This window comes from Zeus faber (assembly GCF_960531495.2).
Source record: "Zeus faber genome assembly, chromosome: 21".
Classification (NCBI taxonomy): Eukaryota; Metazoa; Chordata; class Actinopteri; order Zeiformes; family Zeidae; genus Zeus; species Zeus faber.
In genome coordinates, this window is record NC_137208.1 from 10,321,503 (window position 1) to 10,334,400 (window position 12,898).

Sequence of the window (12,898 nt, forward strand, 5' to 3'; positions counted from 1 at the left end):
TTCCTAGATGATATTTCAAATGTGTACTTCATTTGTACGTGATATTTGAACCCTATTCCCAGATCAATATGGAGCAGGCTTTCTTTTGTTTTACTCCAGGACGCTCTATGATCCTCATATCCACAACTTGCATACATTTGGAAATGCTGCCCTCTGGTGCTCAGGGATAATATACAATTTCCACGTCGATCTTACAAAACACCCAAATTGCTTTTATTGTGCAAAAATATATTTTTTTAACAAAACAAAACAAGATAAAAATGGAGATGAAAATAATATAGTTGCATTACTAATTCTACTCCTAACATTCTGACATGGGCATGAAAAAAATACTCAACCGTGCAAAAAGACAACTTTGGAAATCAGCTATAAAAAATGACACCGTAAACATTTTGTACAAAAAAAAAAAAGAAAAAAGAGTAAAAAAAAACAAACAAGCAAAAAAAAACCCCATCTTATTTACATGTTAAAAAATTCCAGCATGTATGAGGCTGATGTGGCCCCGTTGGTATAATCGTACGTCACGCGACTGCTTGTGGAAGACACGCCCTTTTTTATTTTACAAAACGCCAGCATTTGGACTTTAATGTTCAACAAAGTTTACATAATCTTGAATAGCAGAGACAACTCTCACGGTGTCAACATGAGTCATTAAATACGTCGGTGCAAAAAGGACAATATTCCGTGAACCTTGGACACTATACACGATACGGCGGCAAAAAAAATGTTTCTAGACCTGATTTTGAGGAAAATATTTGATAATTGCACTCATAAATAATATATGATCTGATGTTATACATTCAACCAGTAATGGAGTATATGTAAAATGTTCAGTCAGTGTAGAAAAAGAAGTACATTCAATTGTGATTATATGCTATCTTAAAAAAAGATATCAAATCGGTACCGTTTCGTATTCATGTTACATCCCTACGGCTTTTTACAGTATATTCTGCAGTTTAGAATTTGAGATGAAGGGTTGACAGTTATGTTTTGTCCATCCGTCAAAACGGACCGTCTCACTCTCTCAGTCTTAATTCAGCTCCTGTCATTTTTAAATAAGACAGATTATGATCCGCTCGGCTCATAAAGCGAAATAAGTTTCGTTAAATTCACGGCTTACCCGACGCGAAGCTGCTCCACGTAATGACCTTTCGCTCCATTGAGCGTCTCTGCTCGTAGTCATAGTCACTTTCACAGGGATGGAAAACCCCGTAAAAGCGAGAGACCTTGAAAAGGCAGGCCGTGGACTTGTAAATCCACGGACGATGTCTTTGCGTCTCTCGGGGATTTAAAGACCTTCACCAACGTCACGTACGGTATTTCAGGTCGCTGCGCCGGCTGGACCATGAAGAAGACGCTCTTTCCACCCAAAGGCAACTGGTCGGTGGGGCGAACGCGCCGTGCGTTCCTCAGACCGGGTGACATTTTTTACAAGTTTCCCAAAACCCTCAAAGGCGCAAGGAAATGAGCGGCGTCCTGCCGCAGAACCGGAGCACCGCTGCCGTGCGAGTTACTTCAAAATAAAATGGCTGCCTCGGCGGGTTCGGCGAGTCAAACACACTGGAGCGGAGGGCGCGCCCCGGGTTCCTTCTCCCAGAACGAGTTAATGAAATACTTTAAGGCCTTTTTTATGACACGTTTGAATGAAACTTTAAGGCAGATTTTAAAAAATCTAGGACAGGTAAGTGCGGAGGTAAGTGTTGGGTTCGGCGGTCAGGTTCGGGTTTCGTAACGCCAGAAATGTTCTGACTGACTCTGACGCAGTGGAACCAGGCAGATTTTTGACAGACATTGTGTTTACGTTGAAACGACAGTCAGACTATCACGGCCTAATATTCGCCAAATCGAATTTAAGACATTTTTAAAGACTTTTTTAAGGACTGGCAAACACCTTGCATTTGGGCTTTGTGTAATCTTCCAAAAATGTATAAAAATGTATCCTTTTGTTGCTGCAAACACACATTGGGAAAGCCATTATCCCCCACTAGGAGCTGGGTTTCTTTATGAGGATTTGTCTTGAAATGAGGTTTAAAAAGTGACGACTAGACCCTGCATCTAGAGTTTCCTCCCGCTGCAGCATAACGCCGCGGTGGCTACCTGATGGTGTTCATCCAGCGTGTCGCCGGTTCGACACCTGGAACTGCGCGCGGTCCGTCCTGGCTGTCAGCGCCCCGGCGGGAGCTTCCTGTTGATGACGCTCAGGCTCTGCGCCAGCCTCCTGGTGAACAGGGCGTAGGACTTGCCGCAGTAGGTGTGCGTCGTCTTCAGCAGCTCCTCTTGCAGAGGAGCGAGGAGGAAGGCCCCCGGGTCCGCTCCGAACGGGTACTGGCGCACCCGGGAGGAAGGTTCAGGAGTTAGTTTTTGGGCGGGGGGGGGGCAAAAGGTAGCACCTAAAAAAGTACCAGGATGACATACTACAATCTACATGGTGAAATATCGTAGTGTGCAAACACTGCGCAGTACGCCGGCACCGATATCCCAGAATGCACTGTGACACAGCACAGGGACAACTCCCTGTGCTACATCTCCAATTTAGACAATAACATTTTATAAAAATAAATAAATCTGTGATCTCTATATGAGGGTGAGTGAATGCAAACCATTATAGATTAGACCTCCGATGTGAATATTGAAACGCTTACACAACATATTGATCAAATCTCATTTAGTAACATAAATGACCGTCTTGATAGTGAGGGGCCATTATGGTCATAATGTTAATTATTCAATAATATAGTTGTATAGATCCACCATAACAATTAGTCTCACTTCTCCAGAAAATGAATATGTAATACATTCAATTAAAACCCAATTCATAACAATCACCCAAATAACAAACACTTGAACAATCAATATCCTCAAACTAAACTGATTACAGGACAATTCAAAATCTATGAATGCTTGTTAATTAATGTATCTTGTTAAATGATTTTGCCTGAATAAAAACGCTGAAGAGGACCAGACAAGACATTAGACAGTCTATCAATCATTTTCAATCCGTGGGCCACAAGGGTACTGCAGATACGGTATGGACTATTTCATAAAATATAACATTTTTTAATTTTTTATAAAAAAAAAAATATATATGTTATAACAAATTTCATGGTATTTTTCTTTAAAACCTTAAAAGTGCCCTAACCAATAGCTATGAACGCAACATTGATCGCCGCTCTCCGTGCTCGTTCAAGGTGACTCCTTGATCGTTAAAAATAAATGTGCTACGTGTTACTTGTGGTCGGATGTGGGCCACTAATTTCTCCTTTTTCTACTCCGATTTGCCAGTGGACGCAACCCTTCACTAAGACTCTTGGAATAAAGGAAAGTTTTCACGGCTTCCCCGATAACAGAGATGCTTTTACAATGCCCCGAGGAAATCAAAAGGGAATTAACATCTTTTACGCAGGCACGTTTGCTTGTGGTCGAGCCCCTGATATTGGGTCACAAACGGAATGGCGTTTTAATGAACGTGAGCTCAGCTTGCCCGCTTACACACACACACACACACACACGCACGCCCCACTCACAAAGCTGCATTTACAATCAGAGTATTGATTCTGCATTGGTGACTGTGGGCTGTTCGTGTGGAGACTCGGACCCTAAACGTACCAGAGGCCGTAAAAATTAATGGCTACATCCTGAGCCCCGGCTTTGACAGGGGAGAGAGCCGGGGGAGGAGAGTCAGACAGACAGACTGACAGACAGACCACTAACATGTTCCTTTTGGAATTAAATGATATCACATGGTTTTCTTTGTCAGCAACTGGTTCCATTTTACTAGGGCGTAGTATTATTTGTGAATAACATTGTTCATTGAAAGACCACACCTGTGTAAAAATGATTAATAGTCTGCACACACATTTGGCATTACTGACAAACTTTGCATTTTTTTTATATAATCTCTATTTACGGGTTTTGGACAATTCAAAAGATATGGTGAGTATCTCCCGGTCCTATCTCCTGGTTACACATTTCTGTCTTTAAGTACTTCATTTGGACAAATTTTGGATACAAAATACGGCCAAATGTAGTAACTTTCACAGAAAAACACTGTGTTAAGTAAATGTGAGCTATTTTCAGGACAGTCAAGCTGGATATGGCCCTTTAAGTGCTGTGACAACATCTCTCTTTATGACACCAGGTGACAAAGATGCCTATCCTTGAAAGACGGTTGTGGAACTGTGAAGTGAGGGGATGGTGCTCTTAACTTCCACAACAGACCCAAACCAATATAACTTCAGGCCTTCGTACAAATGGAGAATGGGAAACCAATAAAGACCTCCTCTGTTATTAAACTCCCCGAGAATTAATCCGTAAAGCTCCATCCTTGCGGCGAGAAAGACATTTGAACACAACTATGAAAAGGATCGATACCGGATAAGCTATTGCAGCCATAAGCGCTCAGCTGTGAACTCAACTGTTCACGTCCCGTCTGTGTGTGTGTGTGTGTGTGAGAGGAAGTTCAAGATTTTCTCTGAATGCTTAAATGTGCATGTTTGTTAATATGCATGCAACGGTTAACCCAGAGGACGTGTCTCTGTGCGTGCGTGTGTGCGGACGTGCGTGCGCACGTGCACACCTCCGCATTCTGCCGCAATTGATCCCGCGGTCCGAGCATGGGGGAAGGGATGAGGTATTGATCGCCCATCGGCCTGATGTAAATCCAATGCTTTCTGGAGAGGAAGGTGATGAGGCCCGGGCGCTGATGGCTTCATTAGGTAAATGCCACGGTGTGGTCGATGCCACTAAACAACCAGTGAACATCCTCATGGGGGAAATTTGCTTTGGCCGTAACATCCCGCCCCGGCGCCAATATTGTATTTACCGCACGGTGTGTGGTCTGGTGGGGGATGTAATATGGGGGTTCTAAACGCAGGCACCTCCCCTCACAGATGGGTAAGAGAGTGACTGTTCACGGACGGGGGAGGGAGGTTACAGAGTGTCTTCCTGTTATGTACGAAGGAAAAGAAATACATTAAATATCTATCTACAATAAAAGCATAAAAAAAACAATAATAATTTTTTAAAAAGTACCCCCGTGTTTCCAGAATAAACTCGGAATTCCGCCCCCTGACTTTGGGACCAGCGAGCAGAGCAAGGCCCCCCCCCCCCCCGTTATGGCGCTTATACAGCGCAGGGGAGGGAGAATAAAAAATAGATAAAGAGATAATTGATAAATACGGCTACGTATAAAAACCACACCGTTCCCTCGCTTGTTTTCAACTTGAGGTCGCTCTGATTGGGCTTTGCCAAAAAAAAAAACAAAAAAAAACGGGAAAGCCCGGGGTTAACAGAAAAAAAACCCACCCGCCTTTTCTTGGTGCCGATTATTTAGTTCAAAAGAGTCACATTGTTTGCGTTTCTGCTATTTCACATGACATGTTGGTGGGGTTTTTTTTCAAGATTTTTTTGTTAATCTTTTCATTATTATGTGGTGACTTTATTTTCCTTCCAGCTGAACAGAACCCAGAATCCATCTCATACCCCAGATTATTTTTTTCCCAAAGAGGAGCCGTGGCTAAATGGCATTTTAGATTTCACATTCCTTCCAGTCCTGCCAGGACGCTTCAAACAACTAAATCCAGGGAATTGGGCCGGCAACCAAGACCAGGTCACTTCAAGAGAGCAAAGCCACCCACCCACCCACACACACACACACCTTCCGTATGGCCTCATAGGTGGCTCGGAAGGCCGGCTGCTTCAGGTTGTGGTAGACGCCTCTGTTTCCATGGAGGATGTAGATGCCATTTTCCTCGGCTGAAGCGCAGTTGCTGCCGTAGATGCAGTGGTCAGGGCGGTAGTTCCACTGGCACGGGAACTCCAGCAGACGCTCTGGGAAGAAACACACACACACACACACACACGTCAAGGCATCATGAAGCACCATTTTAATACCTTCTATGGTGGTATGGCAATAAAGCGGTTGTTTATCATTTAACTATAAATAAATACGATAGATTTACAATATTATATATATAAATAAATATTAAAATAAATAATTTAAATCATGATAAAACACTCAATTTCTTTCTTTGTTTGGGTGTAGATAATTGTGATCCACTTACAGGTGAAAAATAATGTTTGTGCCCACTGGCTTTATCACGCTGGTGTCATATTAATATTCTGTTGACACCAGTGTTAAATAGTGTTGCCACGTTCCTTTCAGTTGCCTGTCCTGTTTGTGTGTATTTGTGCGTGCACTCTACCGGGGTTGTAGTGAAAGATGATATTGAGCAGGTCCTGGTCTCCCCAGGTGATGTTCAGCTTGTATTTCTGCAGCAGCGGCATCAGCAGCTCCACCCAATGCAGCCCCACAGACGTCATGTCGTTCTGTCGGTAATACACAAACACACATACCAGCAAACTTTGTATTTTTAAAGGGGACCTTCTATGAAAAACTCACTTTTTCAGTGCTTCTGCACATACATATGGATCTCTGATGGGCCTACTGACACATACTGTGAAATAACAACCCAGTCAGTGAGCTAAGCATGAGAACTGCTCCGGCTGCACAGACCAGCACAAATGTTTTAAAAGAAAGAGGAAATAATACCAACTGTCTGTGAGTAATGACTTTTTGTATGGTTTTGCTCGCAGCCAATCACAGCAAGCGTTCTTCGATTTAATGCGACGTGTGATTGGCTCACTACCACAGCAGCAGCTACAACAGTTAAAGGATAGGTTCACAATTTTTCAAGTCCGTCTTAAAACTACAGTCAGGTGTCCATATGAACAGTGAAAGAAGTTTTCCTTGCCGTAATTATTCCTCCTGTATTGGATATTTGTTATAAATACACTCCCCAAATACTTCATTGTGCAGATTTGCACAGTTATTTAATAAATATTTCAATAATTTTAACACTTTTAAAATGTATTAATGTAAAAGTCATTTGGATGGGGAGGAATGGTGCCATTTTACACAACTGAATACTTGCATCCACATGATGGGTATAGTAGGAGAAAAAAAGGTACAGAATGAAGTATTCTATTGGCATCGGTAGCACTTTAAGGGTACTGGTGTTGGTACTGGTATCCCAAGTTTTTAAACAGTAGCGAGCCTTAATTATGAGTGAAGATTCAGCAACTTGATTGCTTATTTCTCGCCTCAAATTTGTTCAGAAACAGAACTTAGTGTACCGATAAGGTGAAATCAGTGAAAGTTCACAGACTCCATAAAAGGGAACCGGAGTAGAGCTCAAATCCCACTGGCTCACAGAACTGGGGGCCTGGCTGCTCTTTTAGATTTAAAGCGGCACACGCTGAAACAGCCTGTTTCTGGAGCAGGACGGCACAGAGGCATGTTAACACGGCTCAAATGCATGACCTGAGTGGCATTTTCAGAATTTCAAAATAAAAAATAAATCTTCAAAAACATCTTTTGGGGACGTCAGACACCTATATGAACTTGCTGAAAAGGAGCACAATAGGTCCCCTCTAATACAACAGACGATGCATGTCATAACTTCAATTGGGATAAGTTTAAAAATGTTCCAAATGTAATATTGAAGAAAACCCAAGGCAGCCGAATGAAGTTGCAATTCCCAGCACAACCGTATAAAACATACAGTAGTCCAGAGCACACAGGCACCGCCTGACTACCAGAGCAGGCAGTGGTTCTCAACATGGGGTCCGGGGATCACCAGGGGCTCCCATTGAAATGATTAATATTTCAACAACACCATTCTATTATTCAGAACATCAGACCATTAGAGAATAGAAATGACTGTTTTAATCATAGTTTCCCTGATATCTCCCTGACTGTCGGATAGACAGGTATGGAAGTTTGGACTAAATCATATACAACAATAAAAATTTCCTCAGGTTGGACTCCCAGCGACAAAATCCAATCAAATAAGAGTCAGTGGCCCTGATGTGAATTGCACTGAGGGTCGTGGAGATGAAAAAGGTTGAGAATCACTGGTGTAAAGCCTGGAGCAGATTCTTGACCCTACAACACAATTTGCAGCACAAGGGGGGGCCTCTAGTGGCCAATGATGATAGAACAGTTCACTGTAAACCTATTGATGCTTGTTTAAATCCTTTTCCCACCACCCAACACCTTAATAAAAAATAAAATAAAAAACAAACAAGTGAGCAACCGTCGGCCCAACCTTAAAGTACGTGCTCCTTATCCGAGTCATGTTCATCAGCATCACCCCGGAGTTGATGCCCGTCCGGCCGTAGAATGGGTGGCGGGCGAAGCGGTTGTACCAGGCGATGCGGGGCTCCTCGTGCTCCGGGGCGAAGGCCGCCAGCTGGGAGGAGTTGAACCGAGAGAGGAAGGACCACAGCCGGTCCACGGGCTGCAGGAAGACGATGTCCGAGTCCACGTACACGAGAGAGTCCACGTCCTTCAGGATCAACTGGAGGGACGAGCAGAGGGACATCAACAAGCCGTTGGTATATCAGGTGTTTTGTGTGGATTATCAAGTCTGGTGTCATCTTCACTCCCCTGCGTGGAAATTGTTAATGTTGATTACTGTCATTTCCATCTTGGCTTTGACACTGCCATTAGATCATACAGTAGATTATTATTGTCATTTGAGAAATAACAGGTTATGGCCACAGTGGGGAGCACTTCTAATGCTCACTCAAGACAATCTACTACAAAGTGTTATTCATTACATTGCAAATGACACAATATCTTTCTCGGTTATGGAGACACTCTTATTGCGACATTACGGGTTATTTCCGCTCATAAATTTGAATGAGAAGACTCCCCGTAATGTGCAGGATGGCTCATCTACCCATCTTCCCGATCCCCAATCGACGGAATGTTTTCTTTTTGACGGTGCATCAGAGCTCATTGGCTGTTCTCCCTCCCTGCCGTAAAACCACGGCGAGTCAAAGTGATGTTTTAATTCCCTTTCAAGACATAATAACTCAGATAATGTTGTATAATATGAGGTAACGTAGGACACGATATTGGCAATGTGAAATTGTTATGACACGCCCCAACGGCAACTCAATTCTCTACTTGGAGTCCATAGTGTGTCCATGTAAATCTAAAATCCAGATAATCTTTGGTTTGTAACGCCAGGGAGGAAGAAGGAGCGCGGCACACACTCACCGGTAGAAACAGCCTCTGCGAGGCGCAGGGCTTGAACAGCTTCTTCCACTCTGCCGCGTTCTTGCTGGGGAAGCTGATGGAGTACACGGTGTAGTCGTACCTGGAGCGAATAAACCCGGGCCACGACTCCAACTGAGAAAAGGAAGAACACATCGCCCATCAGCAGGACATTGTTGGAGGTATACACAGTGTCCCTCAGAGGAGTCCCTGAAATCTCTAACGAAGTCAGAAACCAAGGTATTTAAATAAGCTCTTCGTTAGATGATGTTGACAACATGTATGGGTTCTAGATTACCATGTCACCATGGAAGTTGCTTTTGTAGTAAATCAACATAAGTACCGATAAGGAATGCAGGCTGCAAGTGCCCGGCTGTGTCTGGGACAGAGGGAACTAGACGGACGACGATCATTTAGTGCGATCTCACTAAAATAAATCCATTGAAATCCCAGAAACGACGACAATTTCAGCCAGAAAAGGCACTAGCCCCTTCCAGATACTTGTTTTCTCTGACCAATTCGGGCAATCACGTGAATATGATGACCTAGTAGGTTAGGCTGTAACTGCACCACGGTATTATGATAACCAAAATCTTATCATCTGCTTGTTATTATTTTGAACGCACACTTTTCTCATAATAAACTAACTAGCGGTACAACTACATTTGGTCTCACAGTGTTGAAGAGAAAGCCTATTCAAAATACAAGAGAAGCGTTTCTAATTCGTCACAGCTTTAAATAACAGCTTAAATCCATCAATTTATTGAAATGTTTTATTTCAGAGTTTGACAAGCTGCCAAGAAGTAATATTCACCTGCTAATATCTTTTGACTCTGGGAGGTGAATTTAACTTTAGCTCCCTACTATACTATAGCGGCCGCTAAGACTGGAAAATAAATGGATTGTGAAATCTGAAATCTAGCTCTCCACTGCAATGTCCCGCAGATGGAAAAACCAATTTCCAGCTATGCCGAGGAATAAATTCCAGGAAAAAAGGCTGATGATAGATCCGGGGAATAACTAAAAAAATATATCGTTCCTCACACCATGGGCACATGACGCGACTTTCGAGGTCATCAGACCGCTGTACTGTTCACACTACACGACTTTCCGTCTTGTGATCGGGAACCTTGACGCCGTTGTGGTGTCCCACTACATGACTGATCGGCCCCAGGGCGTCGTCACACATTAAAACATCTTTCACCAGGAGGAATCCCCGACGAGTCTGTCGGGTCTCCAAACCACGTTTTGTCACAAACGCGCACGAGAAGTGACACCGGAAATTACACAATGCAATCGTCAATCTGCCCAGGGGGTGTGTGTTCATGCAAGCATTTAAGATTTCTTTGTGTGTTTAAGTGTTGGTACCTATAAGATGCGTGCGTGCATGTGGAAATGAGAGATAGGTAAACAGTCAGCCAGTAGATGTGCACATTCCCTCAGCAGATGGCTCGTTCAACACACTGGCATCTTGGCTGCGGCTCTGCCAACCCCCAGATCGCAGGCACACACACACACACACACACACACACACACACACACACACACACACACACACACACACACACACACACACACACACACACACACACACACACACACACACACACACACACACACACACACACACTTCAGTGTTGGTGACTGTGGGCTGTTCGTGTGGAGACTCAGACCCTAATGAGTACAAATGGATACCCATTCATAAGTGAAAGTGAAAGGGTGAAGTAGTCTTTGCCGGGAGCAAACCAAAAAACCCTAACGCATTCGTCCGAAGCGTTCTTTTTATTTTCTGGTCGCAAGAGCAACTCCATCGGTTTCACAGAGCCTACTCACGGCCTCTCTGAAGCCGGCATGGAGCTGGTCCTCGGCGAAGACGTGCAGGCGGAGGTGCTTGACGCTCAGAAGGACGGCCGACTTCAGCATGGTGAGCGTCTCCTCCAGCCGCTCGCCGCACGCCACCACCGCCAAGTGCATCGGGGCGTCGGCCTCGATCCGAGCCGTTTCACCGGCGGCGGCGCTGCCGCCTCCGCCCGGGGCCTCCGCCCGGCCCCGCTGCCGCATGATGTACCTGACGTGGGAGGAAGAGTTGGGAGGGCAGGGGGAGGGGGAAAAAAAACAAAAACGGCGAATGATATCGCGGGTTTCAATCGGAACCGCATTGCATAGGCAGGCAGTGTTAATAAATCAAAAGCCACACACCGCGAGCCAGAAATGTAGTCTTGTGATGGAGACCAAACCGTATGGGGTTTCGTGTAAAATGCTGCGACGATCTCGCGCTCACGGCGAGTTGGGTCGGCAATGGTGGACGTGGGTATGAAACCCAGGTGGTGGAGTTAAAGATAAAAGGAGAAAAGCAGGGAGGGCTCGCGCTCAAGCAAGAGTGAACCTAGTCCCGGCTTCGGCCTGACTTGTATGCGATTGTACCGCATGCGGAAAGACATACGAGGGTGCACGTACGCCTGGCAGACACCAAAGGACTCGTCTCTGCTCAAGGACTTTCCAGTCCCGAAGGGGCTCGTTGAAACGGCACCACCTCGTCTCGCCGCAGGGCGGTGCTGGTTCTTCCCTCAGAATCAAACTTGTTTCCGTTGTGCCGCCGTCGAGTGTTCCGACTCCACAGCCCCCGATCGTGCTTTAGAGTAATAATGCAATTCGGTGGCGTTATTGTGCCGATTGTGCTTGTATTTGTCGTTTGCCCCAACGCCCGAGATTGAACTTTGAATATTGCGCGGAAGCTACAAAGATGTAAGTTGTAGGAAGGATAAAAGCATCTAAGGGGAGTAGAACAAACAGCACCAGCAACAAAAAGCTCTTTTCACGGGTATCTTTGTTTTCTCTCGACATCCATCACTCGGGTCTGAGTCTTTTTTTTTTTTTTGTAATAATAATATTAGCTGGCGTCAGATTAACTAAATGTCCGTTGGGTGGCAGAGACGGGAGTCGTTTCGGGAGCCTGTTTACTATCACGGCGAACCGCTTGTCGCCTCCGCACATTCCTATACAGGCTGAACAATGGCGGCCAAAACAAACCCGGTTATTCTCTGTGACATCGACTCCCCAATAATAATAATAATAATAATAATAATAATAATAAAAATAACACACACTATTAGAGATGTTCAGCGGCTTAATGTGACTCAGCGCCGTCACACTGGCCTCATACCTGTTGTACCGGTGCGGGCTCGCCGGGCCCGGTCCGTCCGGGGCTCCCGCGGCCCTCTGCGGGCTGCGTACCCTGCTCCTGGCCTCGGTGGGATCTCCGTAACGGAGCAGGTTGGCGTAGAAATACCAGGCGGACGGGAGGACGGCGCACACCGTGCACAGGAACAGCGCACGGATGTAACGCCGCATTTTCTAGACGACGACTTGGGGCCGACATGGCCCGGGGCACGGGCACGGGCATGGGCAGGAGCCGGGGCGGGACGGGGTTCGGTCGCGGAAGGGGCCCGCCGGCGCCATGCCTCTTCGGTCCGGGTCTCCGTGGTGTGTGGGGGAGGGGTGAGGAGCCATCAACAAAAGTGCGCTCCCCTCCCACCTCCATCTCCTCCTCCTCCTCCTCCCCCTCCCGGGTGTCTACAGAGGAGGATCGGGCTTAATTCGAGCGGCGCCCGGTGCGGAAGTGCTCCAAAACCGCAGTTCAGCCAATGGCCGCTAGATGGTGCTCCAGTAAGTGCAGAACTGACCCAATGTAAGTAAATGGGGGGGGGGGGCGTAATCAATATTTAATATTAATAATAATAATAATAATAATAAATTAATAATATTTCGTTCTAACGAGTGCAGTTTTTTTTTTAAATTATGGTTCATTTAGGAAGATATGATCACCACATCACC

The 12,898-nt window shown here is 45.3% G+C and overlaps 1 protein-coding gene across 1 annotated transcript; it reads right to left on the reverse strand.

The window, feature by feature from the left end:
* Positions 1–209: 209 nt before the first annotated feature.
* Positions 210–12,531, reverse strand: LOC307246554 (glucoside xylosyltransferase 1-like). Its single transcript, XM_080022513.1, has 7 exons — positions 12,228–12,531; positions 10,898–11,132; positions 9,068–9,199; positions 8,109–8,360; positions 6,204–6,327; positions 5,657–5,829; positions 210–2,325 (listed from the first exon to the last, which is right to left on the reverse strand). Exons 1-7 carry the CDS (start codon positions 12,413–12,415, stop codon positions 2,164–2,166), a joined length of 1,266 nt encoding a protein of 421 aa, XP_079878639.1. The 5' UTR covers positions 12,416–12,531; the 3' UTR covers positions 210–2,163.
* Between the last annotated feature and the right edge of the window lie 367 nt (positions 12,532–12,898).

What these genes read in the sequence shown, in the direction of transcription:
- LOC307246554 (XM_080022513.1), bottom strand. Translation starts at nt 12,415, where the DNA reads ATGCGGCGTTACATCCGTGCGCTGTTCCTGTGCACGGTGTGCGCCGTC. An exon ending in TAAGGAGCACGTACTTTAAG is followed by an intron (nt 6,328 to 8,108) that starts GTTGGGCCGACG and finishes TATTACCGACAG; the next exon opens with AACGACATGACGTCTGTGGG. An exon ending in CCTATGAGGCCATACGGAAG is followed by an intron (nt 2,326 to 5,656) that starts GTGTGTGTGTGT and finishes CGGGTGCGCCAG; the next exon opens with TACCCGTTCGGAGCGGACCC.